The sequence below is a fragment of the Trichoplusia ni genome, chromosome 2, assembly GCF_003590095.1.
Source record: "Trichoplusia ni isolate ovarian cell line Hi5 chromosome 2, tn1, whole genome shotgun sequence".
NCBI lineage: Eukaryota > Metazoa > Arthropoda > Insecta > Lepidoptera > Noctuidae > Trichoplusia > Trichoplusia ni.
In genome coordinates this window covers 16,117,609-16,144,973 of record NC_039479.1, presented here as the reverse complement: position 1 = coordinate 16,144,973, position 27,365 = coordinate 16,117,609, and the positions used below count along the sequence as shown (strand labels likewise).

Sequence of the window (27,365 nt, the reverse complement as noted above, 5' to 3'; positions counted from 1 at the left end):
ACAGATATTCATTGTCTTTAGCAAATTCATGAATTCAGTAGGCAAAACGTAACCTTAACCGTAAACCGACGTATCTTAATTGAATGTATGATACTTGGATATCTAAAACTATTCATGTGGTTGATATTAGCTAAATTAAATAAAAATCAAATTGAGTTATTAAACTCTCTTTTCTGTCCTTAATGAATCATTTAATTTATCACGAATCACGCTTTATTAGGTACTTATCTGTCAATATTATTCAATGGTTTCCAATCCATTGTTTGCCTTGCTTATATTGCCTTTTATTTAATCTATGAATGTCTTAGGAAAACGATTGCATCTAGTTGACGGTTTAAGTCAGCAATCGTAATTTTTCAAACTTATTGATTTCTAAAATGATCTTTTACTTAATTTGGTTTGTGGCTCTTTATGTTGCATTGAAGTTAAAGATTTTTTAAATAAACAAACATATTTATCGTTATAGAACTTTCAAGGTCGCCTAGATCCGTACGATGGTTATTACTTAGAACTACATTCCGATCGGTAAAGGCAAACACGATTAATTGGAATTAATAATTATAATTTAATACATATATAATAAATCGAGTAGAGATTTTATATTCTTTTGGATTTGGTATTACGATAAGAAACCTAAAGCCTGATTTCAATTTGTTTTATGGACACCAATAATTTTAAAGAAATATTGGGATGTGAGGTGACATTAGATATACGTACTAAGTTCATTGTTTAATGACCACATAAATTAAATTGTCATTTGTGTAAATTAAAAAAAAATACTTGCCTCCAAAGCCGGTGTATCCTGGTAGAAAGGTCAAGAAATTAAAAGCATTTCTACATATTCGCTTAGTCTCGCGTAATTCCCGCTACGGAGTTAAACCTATAAATAATTTTTCATTATGCTAAGATAAGGTAATGAACAAAACTCTACTTTATTCGACTCTCCAAAGTTTTAGAACTCGTAAACTTTCTGCAGATGATATCTATTCAACGACTAAATCTTGTACTAATCTAAAACTTCCAAAGTTTTATCAATTTAGATTACTCCCACAAATCTTAATATAAGAGAGACAGACTGACATACTTATAAAGTATGAATATAATCCCAGCTTAGGCCGCATAGTCTTAAGTTTTGTACCACATACATTTGAACCACATATAATTTATACAAGTAAAGTTAAATAAAATTTATATGAAAATTCGACACATTTAGGGATTTGAAAATATGAGCAAAATATACATAAATGGCTACCCGACGTTCGGCGCATGAATCGGAAATATATTAAACAAAATATCGAAACAAAATTACATTGTCGGCATGTGTATTTTTAATACAAAACTAATAAAATCTACATTTAGGTCATACGAAACCACTATTGTGTTTAAACATTTACTGTTTTAACTTCAAAATACAACATGAAGGTACCAAACCAAAATAAATACAGACTTCCGAAGCAAATAAATAGCACGTTCCGGTGCAACCGTACCGTACGTTGGATTTTTAGAGGGGTTTAGAATCAAAAGGGTAAGCTTTCAGGTGTGATGAGGCCGGTGTGAATTGGAATTGCAATCTTCAGTCGACATGTCAGCGTATAGACAGATTGTCAAACATATCTGCAAGTCAATACGAGCACTGCATCGATATCGGGCGGGAGTTTTTATAAAAGCTACGAGATTTAAATACTAGTGAATGTGTTCACCTGTCTCTTGAAGTTAGTTACTTTTCTCTGCACTTTGATAAAGCCATTTGGTATGTTAGTTAGGATCCCACGATTAAGAACAGATTTAGTGTGATTGCCATAAATCACGATTTTATTAATAGTTCTGTTACTCTTAGCAAACCGTCTCTTTCTCATCATCGTAGCCTTTTTGTAACTATATTGGGGTCACCTTTCAGTTTAACCGGATGCACCAGTGTATCAAGGTACAAGGAGCGACTGCCTATCTGAAATTGTCAAACCAGTAACCTGAGCAACATGATAAGCATAAGTGAGACTGGTGGTCAGACTTTCTAGCTTCTGACTTGGCGTAACGCCTGCCAAAGATGTGTTGATAACAGCCAGGACTCAAAATTTTACGTGCGTAAAATAATGGTCACCCATCCACAAACGGATCGTATCAAGCGTTGCTTAACCTGTGATCTTTCAACTGGTGCAGTTGCATTATAGCCACGAGCTCCTCAAAACAATCTATTGTATTCTATTTGTTAATGATGCAGGTCAATAACCGATTTATAAGTACTTTAGTTTTCGCAACAATGTTGGTACGCATGTTCATCATGTGGGCGCATTGTTGTCGAAACAGTTCTAGCTTTCTTGCCAAAGTGATGAAACTCATGTGACGAATCTTCGAGACTTTGGCATGACTAATTATTGTTAGTAGCATTTTAAATAGTTGATTAAAAGGGTAAATCGATAGAGAATATAACGTTACATATACGTATAAAGTTTTTTTTTATAAAGGAGGTATGGCTTTTTTAATAAAATATACACGGTGATTTTTTAGTCGTCTTACAAAAGGAGCCCATTTCGTGTATCCGACGTAAAATAACCCTAGGCGTGATTATTATTTTTTTATCATCATTAGTTGATGATAATAAGTACGAAGAAAAATTAAACGAGAGAAATCTGAAAATACTCTTAAAATGATCAAAATGCCGCCGCCCGCGCCCGTCACCATTGTTACAAGGCTCGGACCGCGCTCGCAACAGAGCTGTGTTTCTAAGAAACTACGAATTGCATCATAATATTAAATAAAAATTGCATTTTAAATTTATTCAGATCTCATAAATACCTATTTTTTTTATCATGAACATGTTCTAGTCATCGGGTACACGAACTGGGCTGCTTTTGTAAGACGACTTAAAATCACGGTGTATTACATATTCATCTGAAAATCGAAATCTTATGATGAGTTCAGCTTTCAATTGTTTTTTTTTACTGCAGCAATATACAAAGGACTACATTGTACCTGTACTAGATAACACCAAAAATTAAAAATAACTAAGACAGTAAAATCTTTCACCTTCCATTACTTTTAAATGGCTCAAACAACATTAATATTTATCAAATGTGTCTAATAACTAAATTTAAATCGCTCAATCCGTTCGGGAGCTATGATGGCACAGCTATGCGTCAAACTTGTAACTTTTTCTTCTTAAAAATACTAATTATATCTCTACCAAAGATTTCTGTTCAACTCATTATTAGAACGATTGAGTCTCATTAGCTTTAGTACAAAACCCATACGTCACGCCTGCGTTTACGACCACCTTTTTATAGCCTTGTGATTACGTTGCGGTCTCTAACTGCCGTAATCTCGGAGAGATATTCTCGTCGTCATAACCCTGGCTAACTTGAACCTGAATTATCCGTTTCTGGTTAAAGTTGAACGCTGAAGCGGTAGCTTTAATCATGCTTTATTATTAAAACCTGTTTCAGTTGTTCAGCATTAGTTACTTGTAACCCCAGCGGTGCCCTAAGTCGAAGTTCGACCGCATCATAGAAGAATATTAAAACAAGTTATAAATAGATGTTATTGTTTTACGAGATCTTATAGCATGGAGGTTGTAATACATGTATTCGATATTTTCCCCCGAGGAATATTGTTGTGCGAAGTATTTCGCGAACATGAACAAGACAAATAAGAGCTCAATAAGCAATTGTTTATTATAGAAATTAAAGACGATTCACTTAAGCGTATCTATCATGATCGCTAGGCTAGTTGCGGGAGTTGTTTTTTTTGTCAAGTTATGACCTCCTCTCACAACCTCAGTCGACGCGGATTTGGCGCCGAAACTAGTCGGGCGATAAATACGCAGTAATACGAGTAAACCATTCTTAAAGACTTATGAATCTAGGTCATGTAAGTTATTGTAATAATAGAGCTTATTAAGATTAGAAAATTATGTTATCGGATTTCACCAATCATTTCCTCCTAATTGAAACCGTTTGACATTTGTATATCAAAAGGGTCCGCAAAAATAAGGTCGGAGTCAAGTTATAAAGAGTGATAGGATCTGTTTATGTATTCCACAAAAGCCTAAGCCACTTTACACGTTTTTAAAGAAATAAAGGTTCACAAAAGTCAACAATGGCCGCCTTACAAACTCCGGTGTTCATTCATTCCCTACCGGTTTTATTTCTAAAAGTTACCCCTCAAATTTTGTAAAGACTCATTGGCGTAAAGGACAAAGGTTCTTTTTGACTAACGTTTTATATTCCTTACATTTCATTATATCTTAAAACTGCGGAAGAAATACACTCAATCATTAAATACTTAATACAATGCTTACGTCATGTTTTCCTAGAATTATATGACAGCTGTTTATACTGTCTTGGTCCGTTGATAGGTGATAGGTAAGTTGCACTTATAATGTGTAATTCAAACTAGAGAATAAAATGAAGAACTCAACACTTAAAAAACATTAATTTCATTCTAAAATTTTAATATAGAATCATATTAACTTCCAATAAAACATGTTTTACCACATAACTAAGTTAGAATTTGATAGGAACATATCAATACTGGTTTCTAAAAATGTTTTAAATTAATTATAATAAATCGTTTGGAACCGGTTGTATACATTTCCAGTTTCGATCAAATTATTATATCGATAACGATCGATTTGCTTATGTTATAAACATAACATTTTTATGTACGTGTATATTTACAAAAAAATAGGAAAGTATGGATTTTTTGGCAATAAAAAAAATTACATAATACTCCTGTGTGTCCAAAAAAATATTTGTTAAATTAACTTCAGTTTATTTGTTAAAAGTTTTTCGGTATAAAATTAATGCTACCGTTGTATACTCATACTATATAGTTTAAATGTATTTACTGTGTTAAGTAGGGAATATTACGGAATATCTATAAATAATATTCACGTCGAGCGTAGTGCGTGGGTAACTTAAGTGCAGTGATGACGAATTTATTTGCTAACTAAATTCAATACAATTTCCATAAGTATGGAGTACCTACCTTAAATAAATATGATATTTGTTTTTTCAACTTAACACTTCGCTTATAGTACTGGTCGTGAGTAATTAGTTTGAGTGCACTGAGTTCGGAAGGACAAGCGTTTATACAGACATGTACGTAGCTACATCGCAACGTTGTCAAGTTTAAGCACTATTAAGATATTATCATTCTTGAAATATCTTATCGATGGTTCACTTAACCTTATCTATTACATAAGATCTATATTTACTAGAAAGTACTTAAAACGTTCTAGAGAACTAAATACAAAATTGCGTTAAAGTTGGCTACACAAAATAATAACTGCCTTAACGTCAAAATGGAACGACCGCTTAAAATGGTAAGTGTCGACTGTCGAGTGATGTAGTATTGCGGGGTAGTCGTAGGTGTGCGTGCGCGCAGAGATCACACATGTCTCAGCACAGATCACCGGCGAATAAACACCGCGGTGACTTGAGTATCGGAGTGAGGATCTGCGGGGCCCGCGCTAGTGCAGCGCGCGGGGACGTGCGGAGCCCAGGCCCCAGCCGGCGGCCGGGCCCGCAGTCTCCGTGCTCGCGCTAATCGCTTAGTCACGGCGCATGCCGCCTCACTCGCGCACAACATCTGTGATAAAATCGTACTTTACCTTCATTCTTGTGATAAATATGTGATGTTAAAACAAAACCATGGGTTTCTTGGATGGTGTTTCGTTCTCAGTGTTTAAAAAGTGCCCTAATCTCAAACTGAAAAGGAAGTGCAAAGGAAGGTAAACAGAATTCTGTTACAGCATACAGTGTCATAAGTTTGTGTGCAAAATGAATTTTGTCGGATGTCATGCGCAATTATTTAATTAAGACTACGTACATCTATAAATTACTTTAACAATGTAATTGCACTTCGGATGTACACTACTTTATTTATATACATTTATATAAACATCAACAGTGCGTTACATCATTGCTAAATATTGAGGATTCCAATTCATAGTAGAGGAATTATTCATTTCGAAGAGGGTATTGTTGCATAAAATGAATATACAGGAAAATAGTACAATACTCTCGGTGCAGACATATTTCACGTGCGAGTTTTATTCATGTTAATGAAGCGTAGTGTAGGAACAGCGGGGAGATGAGACCGGCTGTTTGTTATCTACGATAAGGCGCCGTGAGGTAGGTAATCGGGACAGATCGGAACGAACGACGTCACTCACAGCCAGATAACTGTTTTCTGCAAATGTAGTACAATGTCTTCACGATACCTGAATCTGCTATAAAACGTAAATAGCGTTCTTGTTTAGTGTTCATTGTTTCTATGAATGCAGGCGTGTTTTACGTGCGTGTGTAGTACGATCATCTATAATACAAAAACGAAGCGAGTATTGATTCATTTTATTTTGTCTGTAGCGTTATGATCTCAAACATTCACGCCATTAAATATGGATTTTGGTCCTAATGTAATTTTAATGATGTCGCTATCAATTGAGGTGATTTATAAATATTTCTGCTCTATAATTGTGGCGGATATTATTGGAATTGCTAATGTGTGGCAGCAGATTGTCATCGATAGTCAGGTAGCCATTGTTTACACAATGCGATGTAAAAACGTTTGAGGTCACTGCAGCTTTCTGCTTCATTGACCGTGTCACCCTTGAACGACATCTTACTGTGGCTAACTCAGGAGAACTAATTACCACTGCCATGCAATGCTGATGATGAAATATTACTGACAGTTGTAATTGTAAAACGAACAGGTTCTATATTTCTTTGAGTCGTTCTTAGGTACTTTTATTGAGCGATGACACTATTAAAACCATTGGAGATGCCAGAAAAATATTAAAGCATAATTTAAATTTTGTTAAAATTTTAATCAAAACAAACACAGTTTCAAACATAGGTGGACCAGACCTATCAGGCTTAATTTATTTTACCTCGGCGAGAATAAGTTGCCACCGCACATATAAAGTTACATTTTGATCCCCTAGTTATGTTTTATTCAGTTACCTATATAAGTATACCCTATATGGCAGACGATTGTACTGCGGAACCACGGCAGCGTGCCGTGGCGTTGAAACGGATCGGTGACTTTCAAAGCGGGAGTCAAATGTCAACTTTAAACGCGGTAACATAAGGTACATAGTCTTTTAAAAGGTGTTAAAGAATTAAAATGAACACAAAAAAGTTCGTTACAAGGGCTAAGCTAAATTGTTTGCTGAGTGCGGTGTTGGATTGTAACTTTTTTTAAAAATATCTGTAGTAGATGATTTTATGAAATATAGGCAATAATGTTTGATGTGTTTTATTGTAACGTGTTGATTTTACGTAGGAAGTACTACAAATGAAGTATCAGGGTCAATCTTGAATACATTAAATAAATATGATTTGCGCAGCGACTTCATCCAAATAAGGCAAGCACGATATGAGATGTAAACAAAACTATTCGCATTTGCTATTGTCCATTGTTTTTTGTAAATTTCTTCTAACGAGATAATAATAAAATTAGGTTATCAAAATCATAATTAGGTATCTGATATGAAGGTCCCAACACGTTATGCGCTTTTAAATTTTCGTTGATGATTGATGAACGGGCTAAACTATTTGTTATGTTAGAGATTACATTATTTAATATTATAAATACAAACGGATGGAGATTTTATAAAATTAACATAGATAGAACATAAAATGACATGAGCAATATGTCTCAAAGTATTTTTAAACCTGACTAAGATCATAGTTTAAGGTCAACATCTTACGCATATTAAACAAGAATATATTATAAAACTTGTTACAGCAAAATATATTTAAAAGCTTACACTTACACACGGGCAAAACTCTCATTTCACTTGAATTTTCGGTTTTGTAACAAAATTTCATCATAATCGAATATTGTTATTTTTTGTTGCAACTCTGAATTAAAAAAAATGCTTAAGTTGCATTTTTTTGGTTACTCTTTGTGCAGTAATATGTAAAAAATTTGCGCATATAAATCTATCAAACAGTTTTCAAGATTAATCATAACAAACATACAGACACACAGACATCTTAGAATTGATATTTAGCATACAAATTCATCTGTATAATTAACATAATTATATTAATTATAATTCAGACATCAATTAAATTCTTATCACCAATCTGATAAAAAATAAAAGATCATCTATAAATCATAATCTTAACACTTGTCTTTATTACATTTACATTTAAAAGCTCGTTCTAATCCGCTTGCGTCACGGATGACATCAGAATGTAAACCGAGTTTGAAATGGAAATAATCTACGTGATCTCAATCACAAAGCCAGGCACGTAAACGGACAAACGTCATTATAGAAATAACCAAAGAAATTATGAAGCGAATGTTTGACAAGGAGAATAAATAAACAAGAAGTTTCCAATCCAGATCCTTTTGTGATTGGTTGATAATTATGCTTTGCTGTTAGTTAAATGTTTGATAATATATTTTAGTTAAATCTACCGAAAATTCAGGATATAGGTATTGTTTAAGGCCTGTTTATCTATTTGAGTTTCGAATTGAAACACGTTGGATTAAGAATAAATATGTAGTTCTGTTTTTAATAATTTATTGATATTTGTAGAATATTAAAAATAAGAATAGGGGAAGTTCGTTTGTAATGAAAACTGTTAGTTCAAAATATCTATTAGTTCAATTACTATTTATTATTTTTTATTTTTGTGGCAACCGGTATATCTAAGTGTCTAGCTTTCACGGTTCATGAGATAAATGCAGGCGGGTGATAGAAGGACGGAGAGTCAGCAGAGTCTTAGTAATTTTATTTTAACCCTACAATCGCCAAAGGATTGGATAAAGACGTGTATTCGACGATCTTTAATAAATACACAGTCCATTATCCTGCTTTCTCAGAGTCGGTCAAAATAAGATTTAATCGGATCTAGTACGACAAACAATACGATAGTTAATGTAGCTTGAAAGCACTGCGTAGGCTATGTTTTAATGACAAAAACTTTTTATTACCCGTCGTATAAAATGTTTGCTATCTTAATCGTAAACTAGTTACACTATTTTATTACATTTGGTAACAAAAATATTGTAATTGCCATGTGAAGTATCAAGTACGTAACGTTTATGATAGCACTTTACTTGTAACATTGGTTCTAAGTCCCACCAAGAGTCCAAGACATTTTAAAATAATATTTATGTGATTGTGGAAGCGTGACAGTGCTATGCACGGCATAGAGCGGCATCCCTTTTACACCTCCGCAATGATGAATAATATTTGTTAGTATTAGTGGTTTAGGTTTAGTAGTTTAGTAGCTAATGTGGCTATAGCCAATTCACTCATATTTACGCCCGGCGTCATGTGTGGGTAGTCCTTGTAAATACACATTGACGTTGTGTACTAACACTCTTTTCATTTGTGTGGCACTGTCACACAAATTAAAGCTTGCATAATAAACAGTCGCTGTCAATCGCATGCACACATAGCGCCGCGCGCGCAAATGAGTTGAACTATCTATAAGACCCTGTTATCCATGTCGTCCTGGTCAATGCCATCAACTACCATTATGTAAGACCATTTAAGAGGTTTATAATACTTGACTATTAAATCTGACATTTTCGAATGACATCAGGTTCATAAAAGGGCTTTTTATGTATCAGAAAACCATATAGGTGAAGTTATATGAAGGTGGCTGACTCATACAAGAAACTTTTAAAATGCTTGCTCTCTCAAAAATATTTTGCAAATTATAATGCAAGTTAATTTTGATTGTAGATCTAACCGACAGACTATGCCTATGTGATTGTATATGACACTATACAGATTTAAATATGTGCTTTTGTACCAATTATTAAAAAAACAAACACTTAAAATTACGAAAACATAAAATACTGAGTATTGTGTTTACATTAATTGTTTAGACAAGCTGTTACAGAATTTAATTAAATAATCAAGGTAAACAAATCCAAACAAAGATAAATAATTAGAAAAAAACATTATTTATGTATTTTTATGTGATTCTTTGTTTTAACATTCAATTGTTATAAAACTACAAATATGAACTCTTATTTATAAAAACATAATTTTCAAACAAAAAATCTCAAATTGACTCAATATTTAAAATAATTTCATTCAGACAAACAAACTCGTCACCTCGTAGATGGTAGCTCCATTATAAAAGAAAACAATCCGATTGACATTGGATATGACAATGTCAATAAAATTGAGATCGTTAAACAAAGTGAGTGTTGTTCTCGTTTTTATTCGTCCATTGTTTACCAACACACTTGTCGGATATGCAATTATTGTCTTCCGAATTTATGAACAATTGCGCAACAAGTGACAAACTCTGTTCCAATTAGGCTTAACAAGGAATGCGTCTGTTAATAGATTGAACCATGCTAGTTAGATGACATTTTCAAGTTGAACTCAAATACTAAAAGAAATTCGTTATCGGAGAAATATACTATTCAACCACTGTTCATGAGATACAGCCCGGTTACAGACATGATGGACAGAGCATAGGCTTAGCCAAAGGGATAAGCTTTTACCTCAAACGCGCGGAACTCTAGAAACATAATTAAATAAATAAAATATATTTCTTTTTATATGATGGTACGAAACCCTTCGCGAATGAGTACGACTTGCGCTTGCTCTATTTTAAACTACAAACAACTAACAAAGGACACAGTTACCGTAAAATTGGTTACAAAGGACAAATAGACAATAGCTCGATGTTCTGCTATTCACGATCACAATCATGCTTCAAGGTAACGGGCACATACCGGAGCAATTCTCAATGAGCGTAGAGCTAATACAGTGACTTTCTAAATTGACTCACCTCTGATAAACGGTAGAAATTGTCTGAAAGCAATCTTGTTGATTCATACTCTTTTGGAAATGGCCTACCGGGTAAATACTTAGGCAGGTATTAAGCTACAGTTTGTTGTTATAAAAGGAACCTCGTGTCCGCTTTCCGTCCGTTCGTCACCAGGCTGAGAAAGACAGTTGAAATTTGCGAAGATGATGTAGTTTTGCTGCATCTATTACAAAATGTAGGTAAACGACAAACGAAAAAGGCAACGGTTGTTATGATCACGGTTCGAGTTCGGCTCACACTAAAACGGTTTTTCATTTTATGTAAAACTAAAATCAACAACCTATATGAAATGTGTTTATATTTTAACTTCCACTTAATACTGGGTCTTACATCTGAGTGACTTAGTAAAGAAATCGTATCGTCAGTTCATTTAAATCGTGACTTCGAAAACAAGATGCTAGCGTGAATCTTAACGAAAAAACATAGTATCTATTAAATATGCCATTTTATTATGATGCGAGCAAAGCAACTCTGTCAACCGGATACCACATCCTGTTCAAGGAATAAGATGCTAGCAATTTATAAATAGATAGTCGAGTAAGGTTTAATGAAACTAGGAAACGATATTCTAATTGCGTAGACTCTTAACTGAACGGCGTAATACTAGACTCCTGCTTTTGATAAGGACTATTCAGCCCTACTAATATTATAAACGCGAAAATTTGTCTGCATGGATGAATGGATGTTTCTTCCTCTTTTTCGCGAAAAACACAGAACGGATTTCGACGAAACTTGGTACACGGCTAGTTTATAGACAGGTTTAACACATAGGATACATTTTATCACGATTTTATGTTCCCGAGGTATCATTATCGATTTGTTGCGCAAGTGTTTCAACTAATGAAGCTCTCAAATAAAGTAGTAAGAGCACTCTTTGCTCACAATTTGTGAACCAATAAACCTAGCCTAATAAAGCCTAGTTTATTGAAGTGCACCAAGCATTTAAATGTGCATTTAGAATATAAACGCTACAAAAACAAGGCATTTCCAGTTCACGCGATGCATATTTGTCACGACCAAGAAGATCGGTTCAAGACACAAAGTTGTACATATAGGTTGGCTGGTCATTAAAAAATAACGATGTACCTATATAGACTTTATTGGCTCGGAGTCAAACGTTTTACAAGGTAAATAACTCCCATATGTCGTCGTTTGTATAGATGTTATCGTCGTAATCGGCCGATTGCTATCGGATTGCCAAAAGTAACGTCTTAGTTCCGATTTTCATATATTTATTGTGACTTCATGGCACTCTTTACATTTGGATTCATATAGTAAACGGTTTGCCATTTTGATACCGATTTCGTTCAACATTAGTTTGTAATACGTCCCAACATATTGCTCTCAGCTGACTTTTACGCTCGCGTTGTTACTACGACTGGCAGCCGACACGTTTTGTATACTTCTTTTGTTAAAACACCAGTACCCACAACACGACCCAAATTTCATAGCTCCGAAGTATTCACTGAAGAGTCCTGGGCTCCTATTCTGCTATTTAAAATGCCGATGAATTAATGGCGATTGTATTAAACTTGATATTATTCCTTTTTTAGGCAAGACAATAATTGGAAATTCATTGCATTGACCGTGACGGTTCCGCTCCATATTGAAATGCTAAGAATAATACGAATAATTCCAAATTAGTCCAGTTTCCATTCATTCAGCGGCCATTGTAAATAGCAGAATTGGGACCGTGTCTTCAGTTAATACTACCTCTATACAAATGTTCTGAGTGTATGTAAATGGATCTCTGGAATACGTTTTACTGTTTGGAATATCCTATAGCAGTATAGTGGTGATGCAATATCATCCTTGTACACTGACAAGATCTGGCGGGCTCTCTTAGAAAGCGGATGCTGTGTTCTCCGAGGGATAGAAGCCATTGTCAGAGCCGATCCAATTCTGTGAAGCGATTTAATAGGTGCACTGGTGTAGCTTTACTTTGCTTCAATTTACTTTTGGTTGCTTTTATTCAATCATGATAGTACACGTGAAGGTGGAATATTTAGGGACAATATCTAGGCGGAATATTTATTTAAGGACATAAATTCATCAGAAAGCGACAAGTCTAATTTCATTTTGCCAATACTAAAACTGGATGCAATAATCCGGTTCAATCGACCTTTATCTGCCGACAAGAATAAAACAACATTTTGGAGAACCTGATTCTCAGTCTATAGCGGAAACTTGTAGCATGTTAAATCTATAACGAAAATTAATCCAAATCCTATTAATCACCTCTTAAAGTTATATATTGAAGAGAGATAGAGCTCTACGACGTGTATCGTTCTGTCTCTTTTATACACGTACAACAATCTCAGTTTATTCGGTGGTGAAAGTCCTGCTGGTACACTTTAATTAAATGACTGTAGTCTAAGGCCTTGGTGCAGTTCACAAGCCGGTTGCGTCGAGATGCCTTCAGGACCGGTTTCCGAAGTGGTATTAGCACGCAGTGTGCAATGCCATTACCGGACCGACTATTATACAACGCTAATTTGTTACGCTAACGCCACTTGTACGTTGAACTTCAATTTACATGTTATGTTACGTCTGTTTGATAATGTTATTCATAAACTTATACGTGATGAAGGACAATATAGTTTCTGTTAATAATACACGTGTTTTCATGGTGAAAATATGGAGTGGTTTGCTCTTATATCTTTGGTGTTAAAAATGAGATTGATTAATTTATTCAAATTCTTCTACATATCCATTTGACGTTGCTTAATTTTTATTGTGTATTAGTCAGTTGCCGTCAGGATTGCCGTAACTATTGTATTTCGCAGTGATTCATCTTGACGAAATAAAAAGTCGCTTACTTGAGAGTGATTCATGGGTAGATATAAAACATATCTATAAAAATACGCTGATGATGACGTCGTAAACTTACAATAATGATTTTAGAATTCATGAGGGTTGATCTGGGATGATTAAAACGACACGTTACAATGGTTAATCATTTGGAATCGTTTCAACCCCTTAAATAAATGAAATGGACCAAACGTTAAAAATAAATCCAATATTGTTTGATCAGCTAATCTCTAACATAAATATGATGCTTCGCCAATGAAATTTCATAAAGGTGGGTTATCAAAGGGTTAGATTAAAGTATTATTAGTGTGCTATAACAAAAGCCATTGTATCAGGTATTGTTGTCAGCGATCGAGGTCGCAAACAATTGATTGTAGCGTGGACAAATAAATAGCCGTATGGAAATTACCGTAAATAATTAGCCGTTTGCTTCGTGAACACTAATTCCATGTTGCTTAGGCTGCGTTTCTACCAGAGATGTGCGAGGATGCGAAGCGAGAGATGATTTCGTAAAGAACCAATATAATAGCTTCATTTATCTATCCTCGGTCAGCACAGCCCTGTTGGTAACGGCTCAGCAGACATCCTCGCACGACACATTCCCCTCGCTCATCTCTGGTGGCATACCTGGCCATAGAATCATCTTTTATCATAAGACTAGAGAGTCAGACATCGCTCGACGTCTGAAATGTTTGGTCACGCTTCTACAACTGCAAATGTAGTTTTCAGTGTCATTTATGTAAGTGTATTAGTTTGGTTATACTACCACAAGCTTCGAAATTACTAAACCGATTTTGAAGAAAAGTTCATTTTTAGAATTATTGCACCACAATGATCAGATTTTGGTATGAAAAAAAAATGACAATGGTATATTACAAATTTACAACTGCATTATGAAGTTTATTGAACTTATTATGAAGTTTATTATTAATGTTATTTAGAAACAATTTCGCCTAGTTTAGAAGTTAATTTATTTTAAAACACTAGATTACCGGTATTATGATTTGGTGAGGCGGTAGTGAGTGCCGGATGTTATTTACAACAAAACACATAATAGAAGGTCATATCACTACATACGTCAGCGCAGTGATATACTATAATTATTCGCCTGTACCTATGGTCTAACAGGAAATACAATGTACTTATTAAATGGGTTACATTTTAAATAAACTGCTGTAAGTACTGAGTTAGTATGTTGTCCATTTATTTTGTTTGGACTTAAAATTTAAATGATCGGTTCTTTACCCAGAGATTTTGACATTGAATACGAAACTAACCTTGATTATGTGAGTACCTATGGATTAACAGCTTTTACCAAATATAATTATGACCTGTGAACTAGAAGGTTTTTGTCAAAGGTAACTTTCAATGTATTGACGAGACATCAGCGCACATGAGATGTTTTTTGCGTATATGATATTTGCTTAGATATACCGAAAATTATCACCCGGTCAAAATCAAAATCATTTAAGTCTTTAACTTTTATGTTGAATAAAACATACCAGCACTGTATATCAAACTACATTTATTTCCAAATATGTCGAGGTGGGGGTTCACAATCAATTTACCAGTTACGACGTAGAAACATTTTACACACGGACGGCGGTGTCGATCTTGGCTGCTGTCGCGGCCGAGTTGAGGGACTCGCATCGGCAGCACCGCCAGCTGTTCGTGCTCGGCACCAGGTGCTCACTGCTCACACACTCCAGGTGGAACTGGGACGCACACAGGCTGCACTTTATCGACGCGCAGCCCTCCATAGTACGGTTACAGAAAGCACAGTCCATCTTTCCTAATTTAAACTGGAAACAAAAAAAAACAATCAAATGTTACCTCTTAATCCGAAGTTCTCAAAGCCAAATCGTTTGGTCCACTTACAAATTATGCTATAAATTCACTTAATATATTATATATTATGTTTTTTATACGTTGGAAACTGTTTTAAATTTTTTATGCGGTTTTAGGAATGAGTGTATTTGGTGTGACTGACAAAATTCAACTGAAAAAAACGATTAGTGACATCGTTCTTTTCTTTACTTTTATTTTTTCTATTCTTATTTCAAAATGGAATTCAAGAAGTTTTGTTATGAATTAAACTCTTCGGTTTACCTAAACATTAACTATTATTTACCTCGGGGTACCAAGGGGTAGCGCATATATTTTTTCTTTTAAAGTTTTATCTTCTTTTGCGGTTTCGATATTTTATAAGCTATAACATTTATTTTTATAGTCCCGCATTATGGCATTTAATCCTTGTGTCGCGAGGGGTTTTGAAAACATTCAAGGCTCATTCATAAAAGCACAAAAATGCTTGTCCTACGCGGGGATCGAACCCGCTACACGTCCCGCGTTGTGAGTTTAGCGTGGTGACTATAAGCACTCGGCTCTCCATGGTTGATTTTTGGTTTGAACAAGACTTTTCCTCTTCTTACACGATCTCTAATGGTCTATTAAATCTGAGTTCCTACGTAATTGCTTGTGCAACAGCGTTTTGTTGGCCTAGGCTCGCTACACGAGGCCTCATGGTCAATATTCCCGGCCGCGTTCATTTGCTAGATTAATCTTATGAGATGAGGCAATCTCTGTGCACGCTGGAGGAATAACGGCGTTTATTGTGCAAAGATGTATGATTTTGTAACACGTTGGGGCCGTAAATTTATAATTTACCTATCATGTACCAATCATCTTTATATCTAGTTATTCTCTATATGTATAAAATCGTGTTTATTAATGACTTAATCAAGGGTTTGGGGACAGCCTGTAGAGTTCGCCATGAGCTATAGTTAGAGGTCAACCTTAATAAGAATTATTAAAAAAAAACAACAAGAATCAGATAATTATTGCCCCACTGCAAAGGCACACCTTCTCTGTATAAAGAATATATTCAACCTCATTTAATAACCGTCGCTAATGTTTACTTTACCTAGAAACTGATAGGCGAAAAGCTTTCAGGCGGACAGCCAAAATTATTGATTGATATTAATCGCTCATTTGATTACATGCTTATCTGGTCTCGCACCTCCCCTCTATGATTGCGTTTGCCGACTATAGAAATTAAATATTTATCATATCCTGCGGGCCTACCGCCAGCTGTTGAATAGTACTGTGGAAGCAGGATGGACGATGCATGCGGCCCATAGCAGAGCTACAGTAATAAAATAACAGTTCTGCGCTTTTTAAAACGTACCAGACCTCTTCCCATGAATTATTAAGTGAAAGAGCTACAAATAATAATAAGTAATAATATTTTACAACTTTTACACAGCGCCATCTAGACTAAAACTAAGCATTGTATTAACAGTGGTAAAGAACTGATAAACATACTTACATTTCTGAATACATAAAAGTTTGAGAAGCTTTTTTAAAGGCCTCCTGTAGACTTTCATATTATACAATAACAATCCATGGCTTATACTTTTCAAAAATATATCTATTTCAGTAATACTTTGTACAAAACTCTTTTTATGTGGACATTGTATTGCCCTCCTACTCCTGAAGTAACAATTTTCTTTATCAATGACAAAATTGGTTATTGATTTCGGCTAATTTTAGAGAAGGTGGTTTGTTACGTAGCAAGAAGATTGTATTGAAACTTTATGTATATAAATTTATGATCTGTATTGTAAAATTTGACAGTTTAAATTAAATTGTTGTAAATAAAATAACATGTATTGAAAATATGGTTAGAAGATTGTTATTCGATATGCGGGTATAGCATGCACTCTAAACAGGATCGATAGCTTGAAAAAGTATAGAAATACGATTTCTTTTTATTTCTTGTTCAGCATACCTTTGTCCAGAACATAAAAATTAAGAATGCATCGTAATAGAAAATGGAGTCTCGAATCTTGTAAATGAATTCTGAAGACCTTTTGTACGGACTTTCGACTCTCACCAATGCTTGGTATGACAGGTACAATTCAATATCATGTTATAAATAACTTTTCATTAGACTCATTCTTGAGATTCTTTGTTGCCTTAAATTTATTTTCAAAAGGTATTTAGGTAATTTGTTTGTTTCATTTCGAAATAGAATGAGAAACCGTCCTATTTGAGAACAGGAATGCTTTTTATTTCATCAACCTAAAAAACTTGGAATATTCTCCATCATGTAACGTTTATCTACTTGATAGATACTTTACAAGTGTAGGGGTCGGTCGAAGCTACATATTAGTGTTTTCTTTTTTTATTATTTTTTTAACAGACTCCCACACTTAAGACGTTTCATCTACGCGTCGCTAAAGTTGGGGGTTTCACAAACATCATCATCACAAGTCACATGTATAAAGACACCCAGACATAGGATAAGCATTCATGGATATCACAAACACTTGTCCTATGCGGGGAAACAAAACCGCGACACCAGATGCAGAAAACCATTACATCATTTAATAATAAAATTACTTTTACGTGTGATTTTCCAAGTTTTTCTTATCTGTCTTTATTGTACAATTATTCACGTTAGCCCGCTCTCAGGATATTAATGATTTTGCTTTTGGCTAGATAAATAGATAGTATTCATATTTTTCCAATATTTTAGTGGTCTGGTCAACCTGCACACCATAGAATTGCAGCAGTGATTCATAATACAACACTGAATTTCAACCACACATATTTAAACAGGTTAACACAAATTAAACAGCAACAACATTTCAACTGCCTAGCTTTTAAAGAAAACGGTTTTAGTGACAAACGGACTCACAGACAGCGAAGCTTTAGTTATAGCAATAGGGTACCATTTTTAACCTTTTGGTACAAACCCTAAAACAATGTACAGTAGTTTACAGCAGTTGGAAAGTAAGATATAAAAAAAAGACATACCTTTATAAAATGTATGATTGAAGTACGTATAATGACGTAGTTTCCTCATACAAGGGTTAACTCAGATTGTGGTGGAGGTGTAGTATTATGCTGAGTGGACCTCATTGCCGCGTAACTCTGAGAGTACACCTGGCGACACGCTAACAAATGCAACACTAACAATATGCCGCGGAAATTCTTATTTATTAATATACTTTTAAATGGCTGTGAAACAGGTAACTCATATTTACAACACAAAAGGCCCATACAAACATATACCGGTAAAAGTAAAGCCTAGGTTAGAAACCGTATAAAAAGAATAAAAATGGAGAGCAAATAATAATAAACTCATGATATTTTGAATAACACATGACATAATTATTACATTGAATAGTTGAATTATTTACGAAAGAATTAATTATTAAAATAACCCTAATCATGCATGGTTATTTTTGATCACAAGAAACTATTAATAGCAAAGTAATTCAGTTTAGTAGAATTTTACAATCAATTATTTACACCGTGAAAACCTAATGGATTATAAATTATAGCTACCATTTACTTTTGAGCAAACGTGCCGGCTCCCTACGGACAACATTTGACGTAATTAAAATTGTGTTATTTAACAGTGAGGAAGTTAAAATTCCAACATAAATTTAATAATAATATGTTTATTAACTTGTTGCAGACGCAGTGGGGATGGGAGCGGCGGCGGCGCGCGCGTACTCCGCTCGACTCCTGACTGGAGTGACAGCGCTATCAGCGGCGAACATCTCTGGTCTCCAACGTCCGTGTCCGGCGACTGCTGCTATGTCGGTGATGCTGAGTGCCAGGTAAACACACTCTAATATGAAACTATAGAATAAAAAAAAACGGACCAAGAAACGACTCCTGCTCTACGTCATTCAACCCTTGTGTCACGAACACCCAAGCCTCATGAACAAGACACCCAAACTTATAAGATTTTGTACACCCGTCGCAAAGAGGGTTTGTCTTGGTGAATAATACTATAGGTATTAGTTTTGTCGAAACACCTTGTCTCATTATTACTCTTTGTTTATTTTATTTTTATTTTTATTTTTATTTTTGTTGAAGTAAATACAATTTTTGACTCACATTCAAAAATGTTGAGTGATTTAGCTCCGTGAATTGGTTTTCGCATTTATTCGGGGTAGTCAAAAATGACGATACCAGCGAATTCAAATATACAGAAAAGCAAGCAAATATTCACAAACGACAGTATCAATACCATGTTCAATCTGTCTGTTACGAAATAGCTACGAAAACTGTATGTGAAATGAGATGAGAATCTGGAAGCTTTTTAACTCTTGGCATGGCGAGATCTAAAGGCCCTCAGCAAACTGTAGTCATAATTATTTTTTGAAAACGAAAAGGCTCAGTGAGACTCGGATCTTTCGTCAATGAATGAATGTCCGCAGTGAATGAATTTTCATTCAGTTCCATTCATTCATTCTTATTGGCTCCCGGAGCGCCTGCCGAACAAAAGACACAAAAAGCAGCTGCAATTAACAATTATAAAGGTTATGGTACATTATTGTTTAAATAATTTGTTGCAATTTTAATAAGATGTTACCGATCCTGGTTTGACATTTTAAACTATTATATTCACAAATGGTTTTTCACACTTTGGTTTTCAGTTGATCTGGTAATCTTGTATCACTCCAGCGTATAAACGGAGTTATTTTGATGAATACCTGTTACCCTTTGTGGAGCTCATATTTGTTTCGATATTAGTTTGTTCACGAGATTCGGGTGTATACGTGCCCAATGCAAGACAAAATTCCAATATGAATGGTATTTACCTGATCCGGCCTTTAATATTTGCTGTATAATAGGGTTTTGACCGTAATTACGCTATTTTTGTTACATTAGTAAAGGAACCAATCGAAAAAAACAATACTGTGTTTCAGAATCTTGCAAAATTTTACCCTAAACGTTCAATCGACCTAATTAATATGGTATGGTTGGTGTAAAGTTGTTTAAAATAAAATATTCAAGATTTCTATAGACTGTATTCACTGAGAACTCATTATTTCGCTGTTAATCACATCTCGGGGAAGCCCCTTGAGGCTTCGTAATTAGAAAAAAATACTCGTAGCCACCAGAGACGTGCCGCTTAATTATTAATGGTAAAGATTCTTATTTAAGAGAACCTCTATTTTCAGTTAAATTATGATATGTCTAAAAAATGAGAGCAATGCAATTTTCTCAGAATGTGTAAACTATACATTTCACATAAGGTGGTCTGCAGCTTGCAGTACCAAATAATCAAAAGTTCAGATACAAGCTTTTACTGCTTCATACATATTCCTTGTCTAGTAATAATATCCAAACTTAATATGGTCTAATACCGCGAGCACGTAGTACATAAACAAGCTAAGCGAATACGTGTTTAGAGGCTGCCTTGCCCTGCAGTGCGACTGTAATAAGCTGGTAGAAGGATAAGAACATGTTTTCAATAAAATTCCATATTCATTTTTAAACAAAAGAAAATAGCTTATATAGCTATCATAAAAACCGTCTCAAATAAAGATTTCATTTGTTTTTACGCCATCTACGTGACGTACGAGTTAGGGTGATGCCACACGGGCGTTAGCTATGCGTTGCAATTGCGTTACGTTGACTTAGCTCTGTCACTCTACTTATGAATGTACACAATATATTATGAGACACGATGCTCTGAAATGACGGACGGTGACACAATGTAAGAGTATCACACAAGGAAAGTAGGCAGGTGAGGAAAGAAGATACGTTAAAACGACAGAGCACCAACCTAGTGTCAAATAGCGTCAAAGCGGCGCTCTTGCTGCATTGCAATCATAACGTTGCTACAACGCAGCGTAGCCGCAACGATGGTGTGGCATCACTCTTAGTAGGCACTTGGTACTTGTATTTCAGTTGCTATATTGAGCCTGGCCTTTATATAGTGCCAAATTATAGCGCTGAAAATTATATGAATAAATTACCTTGATTGTAAAATGTACGTTTCCTGTTATTTATGATAACATCTACAACACAAATTATACTGTAGAAAATAACACTGCAAATGTAATGAAGGCTTGTGATTTTAAAGTAGAAATTACAAATTGGTTTTCCGGCGGTCTTCCTTATTATAATTGACAAGACATGTTTGTCTCAATTATGCCATGACTCTACTATTTATAAGCACTGTTTAGTGTTACAAATGAGTACAAGTCACACAAATAAAGTTTACCACATACGTGACTCATTAAAACAACCCACGTAACACGCCTAAAAGATTTGAGCACCGCTATTAAGGAAAATCTATGTAAGTAAATAAGAAGCTTAAAAATATAGCCTTAAGAAGCATTACGTCGCAAAATGATGTCACCATTCCCGTAACCTACATGTCTCCAATCTTGTGATCCTCATGGGAACATAAAGTTAATCTAGCGCACGTTGCAAGATTAAAATGGGGACTATCTCACCGCAACTACGGATTAATAGTAGCTCTAATTTTTATCATCTCCCCAGCAAGCCATTATAATTTTATTTCTATAATAAATGTAAAATACCTCTGCTTTATGATACGTATAATTATGTTGTACGAAATTAATACTTATTGTTCTTAAGAGCAACATTTTATAAGATGAAAGCTTCAACAATAGCAGCATTGTATAGAAAAATAAATTTTCTTTAAATGACATTCTTATATTGAATGTCAAAGACACAATGAACCCGTAAATTACCCGACGAGCTCGGTTAAGTAAATTACCTGCTGCTCTAATGAATTTTGACGTGGAAAATAGTACGTCAAGACAGATTTTCATTCTTGTTATATTATCTAGTAAAGAGGTTTATGAATCAGTAAAAAAAATATCTTATACATTCACTCGTCCATTATTTATTTTGTGCGATTCTTTTCAAAGAATTTCTTTGTACCTTCGTGAATAAAATCTATTGAAGCTTACACCATGATACAGACAATCTCGCTTCGCGTCTTGGTTAAACCACTGTGAAAGAAATGTAATTTTCGCAACAACCATTAGCAAGTTTCCGGCCTATTATGTCGCAAGTCGGTTGTAGTCGTACAAGATTAATGATCCAGAGCCTCTATTTGTAGAGGCGATGACCTGTCACTGGGTGCAACAAAAGGGTTTCTCGTGTGCTTCATAAAGGCAATCAATGGCAAATTGTGGGTCTCGACACTTGCCCTGAGACGGGCGGAGTAAATATTTGAGTAGTGGCTGGCAGCGTTTTGTTTCCCAACTTCTTCAAACTTGTAGCAAGTTACTTTTTGTTCTGGCCACCCCGCCCCGTACGTACTTATAGCGCTGTAATCAAAGTTTATTCTTTGTCACCAGCGGTCTGTCTATTTATAAGAACCTCCGTGCTCCGAATTTAGAATATTTAGCCGGGAGTTATTGATTCTATATTTTGGTCTGTTATTGTTGTTGTTATACATAATATAGTTTCATTAGTACTTACTTGATTACCTACTTAATGTTTACATGCGAATATTTCTATTAATATTGAAATTATTAGAACTATACCCACGTGTGTTATGTAACATCATGTTGTGTTTTGTACGCTCGTATAAATGTAATATGTACGTAGTTACTTCACAAAAACGGCATACTGTTACTGGTGACAAACAGAACAATAACTAATGTATATTTTAATTTCCTGAATACAAACTCCCGCACACTGTTCCCAACAATGAAACTAACTTATATTTCAATTTTAATTTGAAAACGCTTGAAACATGAAAGCCAACTAATTAATACGAAGTCTGAAACTGTTATTTCTATAATATCGGTATGTAAATGTAGCTTAATTAACATTAAAGTAAAAAGCCTTGTGTTATTTATCGAAACGAAATAGAACTGGCTGGCTCGACGTGTGAAAACGAATTTATTTTTAAACCTCAATAAAACTGTCAGGATAAAATATGTATTAAATTCGGACTTGTTATTCCCTAGACAGTTCGATGGAGTGTATTTATTATAAGGAATTTAAAAATTCAGCGAGTTTGAGGTCGCCGAGGCGTTTGCTCTGCAGACGTGCCGGGGGTACTAAAGTGTCTAGTAGTAAATTTGCGTGTAGCTTCTGTAACAATGAGATCATTTTTATGCGGCATAAGAACTAAACAGGGTTATGAATATGGAATAGGGCTGTATCTTTAGACTTTATTACTCAATAGTAAAATCCTGTTTACAGCCTTATTGTCTACACAAAAATCAAGAAACACTGACTTACCTACTATACAAGACCGACAGCCGAGAAAAACTCCAATGTTTTAAATGCTAGCATCAGTTACCGCACCTGTTGATACAAAACGTTTACTCAAGTAATAATGAATTCAAAGTCATATTGAAAAAAACTTCGATTGTCACCAAAAAGGATTTAAAGGAAAGAAGTTAAAGCATTTTGGTGTTCCACTTTTCTCGATAGATAAAAGAGTTTTATATTTATAGGTCTAGATCTAAAAACCGATGTTACCACACTTTACGTAGCACGTCTATACGACCTTTTTTTAACATGTAATGTAATATAAGTTAAACTTGTTTAAAAAATATTATTATACACGCCTTCTGCGAACTGAATACATCTCTCTTTTATTTTTGTATACATTTTTACTTAAATAAATAATTTATTTGCACGAGACTGGAATATATTACTTTTGTTATTTTTTTATTAAAATTATTTTTGCAAAGGTCGCTGTTAAGTTAATTGTAGGTTTTACATAATTTTTTTCCAAAAATTTTACTTTTTCAGATAACGTACTTAGTTTGATTGTGAGAGTGTTGCTGTAGTTATATACATACACATTCATTAATACTTAAATGATACATCGGTTTACTAACGAGTTTTTATCGGGATCGCCGATCTAGTATCGGTCCCAACCGAAGTCCTTAATCAATAACGAATACAGTACACTAATCTTCAACCATTTATATAGTTCAGTAAAATATCTATATTCTAGTAGATAGATGTCGCACATTCAACACCAACGTAAGTGAAATTATCTGTAAGTGTTGGCCTTTCTAAGTCGCAACGGCTCTGGGGATTTCGTGGGTTTTAAAGAGCACTTAGACACACTTACACTCGATGGCCAAAATATATGTTCTCTATTAAGTATAGATTAACGATCTCTTATTTAGACTCTCCGTAGTAAATACCAATTTATTTTATTTGTAATGTCGAGACTCAAAAGACTTGTATTTAAATTGTTTCGATAACACTTGATGAATTCTTTTCTAGTAGAATTTATTCGTTTAATTTTATATTGAATTTCAAGCCTCGGCGAAATTGAAACACGCAGTAGCACCTAGTTTGATTTAATCAATTTTTAATGGTGATTACAACAAATTATTTAGGTCACGGAATAACTCATTGAGATTAGTAGATTAATCCTAAAGTATTCAAAGTTGTTAACGATTGTTTTTTTTTTTCAGAAACATGGTTCTCGCATGAAGTGTTCGGCTTGCAAGATCGTCGCGCACCAAGCATGTATAGATATTCTGATGGACCGCGTGCAGTTCACGTGCAAGCCGACGTTCCGGGACGTGGGCGTGCGGCAGTACCGCGAGCAGACCATCACGCACCACCACTGGGTCCACCGCCGCTCAGAGAAGGGCAAGTGCAAGGCCTGCGGTAAGGTGAGGGCCGTTATTTTTATGTCGCTTACGTCACCGGTCAATGTCGTGCTGACAGCTGTCATAGGGAAACGGCTGTTTTGAATAAAGAACGTTTATTTTCGTTTAATTTAAAAGCTTTGCATTTATTTTTAGTTGCGTGTTCTTTTTTTAATTGGAAATCGATTTTACGAATTATTGTCGAAAAATATTTGATATATTTTAACCGTCTGACCGCAATTAGGTATCATTTGACAATGTAACGAATTTATTTAATTAATCTTATTTTGATTGATATGGTACTTAATCAATCAGCCGTTTTCATTATGATAGAGGTGTATGGGTATTCTGTTGTGATCATTAACCTATATGTTTACATAAGTTATGGGTTATAATAATATGGTCAATCATATTGTGATAATTGCCATTACGTTCGATATAGAGATAAAACTTCCATAGCTAACTGCACCAAAATCGGCACAAAATAATTTATAACCGTTTTTAGTTAAATAGCGACGATAAAAAAAAAACGTATTTAATATGAAAAGTAACGTGGACATAAATCGTTACACATCAAACTGAATAAAATTAATTGACGAATAAAATATTGCTCATTCAATCAGATTGCGTTTCGAGTTACCAACGTTGCGTTAATATTGATTTTAATTTATTTTATTGCGGAATGCTTTCACGTACACGTGTACCAATATAAACATCGGAGGATATTTATTGCACAACAGGAGTCATTTAATTAATTACGAACATACATAATAAAATAAAGTACTTGAACTGATTTCAAATAACATAATTGCTACCTGTCAATTTAATAGTTTTAGCAATTTCTTTCTTTAAAAAATACTAATTATTTTAATATCGACATCGTTAGCTCACTGGCAAAATTCTGTAAAAAAAAAATATTTTTCATATTTAAGTATCCTTAGCTCATTACGTAAATTTCGATTCAATTTAAGTGAAAATGGAACAGTAGTTTTAGTCCGAAAATTTCTTTTTGTAATTATTATTCCCACGTTTTTATGCACTCACTTTTCTTGTTTATTTGTTTGTCGTTCCGGTTGAATTTTAAGGCACTTCCCGTTAAGCTAGCAGGCTGAAATTTTCAGGGTAGCTTCAAACCCGATGTGAATGCAATTTACAACTATAAAAACGGCTGAACCGACTTTGATAAAATTTAAATGTAGTTGAAAACGTGTCTTTTTTGATATTTTGTTTAAATTCACCATCACTGTATATACGCCCCTTCGCATATAAGGCAGGTGAAGTCATTACACTGAGACTTTAATCTCAATACTCAATATTTTATTTGCACTCCACAATGTTAACATTTGGTCTTAACAAAATAAACTTAAGAGTAACAATCGTGGACCCTGTCTGGCACGGCAAAGTAGGAGAGAGGAAAATTACATGCTCATGTCCAATCTCCAACGACCGCGACGCACGCTTATGTGAAATTTGCGTTGCCACTTGTACTTTTTTTCTTACCTGTCTTTCAGCTTTTTTTTTGCAAACTTGTTGCTACCCTAGCATGTGCCGTAAAACGAAGTAAATAAAGTTTAAAAGGGTAAATAATAAGAGTTTATTTGTTTAAAAATGGAGAGATGCATTTGTTTACTAATAAAACTAATTTAATACAATAGTTTTCACGTTTGTAAATCTTTATAAAATTACTTTATAAAGCCTCGTAAAACGTACAAATCTTTAGAAAAACTGTGTTTACATCCACCTTGGTTTTTTTTTCTATTCACTCCGTTTACCTAATTGTATTTATTACATTACATTGGCTTAGATTAAGCTTCGTACGTGTACTTGAAGCATTAAAAAGATAATTATGTGTATGCTGATTCAACAGTATCACCATAACACGATACTTAACAATTAAGATAATTGACCATTACAACCATCGACTAGCAGCTGATCATTAGGTACGAAACATTGCAAGCTCATCAAGCATGAAGCTTCGCAGAGTCGTAAATAATAAAATTATAAGACACAAAACATGCAAATGTGTTTAAAAATAATTTTCTAATTTCAGGTAGGTTTGAAAAGTATACATAGAGACGCTCGAAACGTGATTCCAATCCATAGGTCGTACGATATTGTCCCAACATGCTTGTTTAAGTATGATATATCAGATGTGAATTCTTTTAAACAAAAACCAAATTAGTAATTACCTTACGGCCTTTGACCTGCAGCGGGTAATACTCAGCTGAACAAAATAAATAGTTATTACATGTCATTTGGAATTTAATTCATGTAATTTGTGCAAGTATCAAAAGGCGAATAGGAAAATAATAGACTGAAT

At 34.4% G+C, this 27,365-nt stretch overlaps 1 protein-coding gene and 1 long non-coding RNA gene across 6 annotated transcripts in view; one reads left to right on the top strand and one right to left on the bottom strand.

Moving 5' to 3' along the window:
• LOC113508418 (eye-specific diacylglycerol kinase) overlaps positions 1–27,365 on the top strand; it is a 131,229-nt gene that overhangs the window by 76,497 nt on the left and 27,367 nt on the right. For 3 of the 5 annotated variants that reach the window (XM_026891456.1, XM_026891455.1, XM_026891457.1), the window contains 2 exons: positions 19,114–19,258; positions 24,866–25,069. In XM_026891456.1, the coding sequence (XP_026747257.1) occupies positions 19,114–19,258; positions 24,866–25,069 (349 nt within the window). Of the gene's footprint in view, positions 1–4,775; positions 5,729–16,805; positions 17,539–19,113; positions 19,259–24,865; positions 25,070–27,365 lie in introns of those variants that run through there. The other 2 variants (XM_026891458.1, XM_026891459.1) reach the window with 2 other exon arrangements.
• LOC113508419 lies at positions 15,131–15,636 on the bottom strand. Its single transcript, XR_003402019.1, has 2 exons — positions 15,504–15,636; positions 15,131–15,427 (listed from the first exon to the last, which is right to left on the bottom strand). It is a non-coding gene; the product is annotated as an uncharacterized LOC113508419 (long non-coding RNA).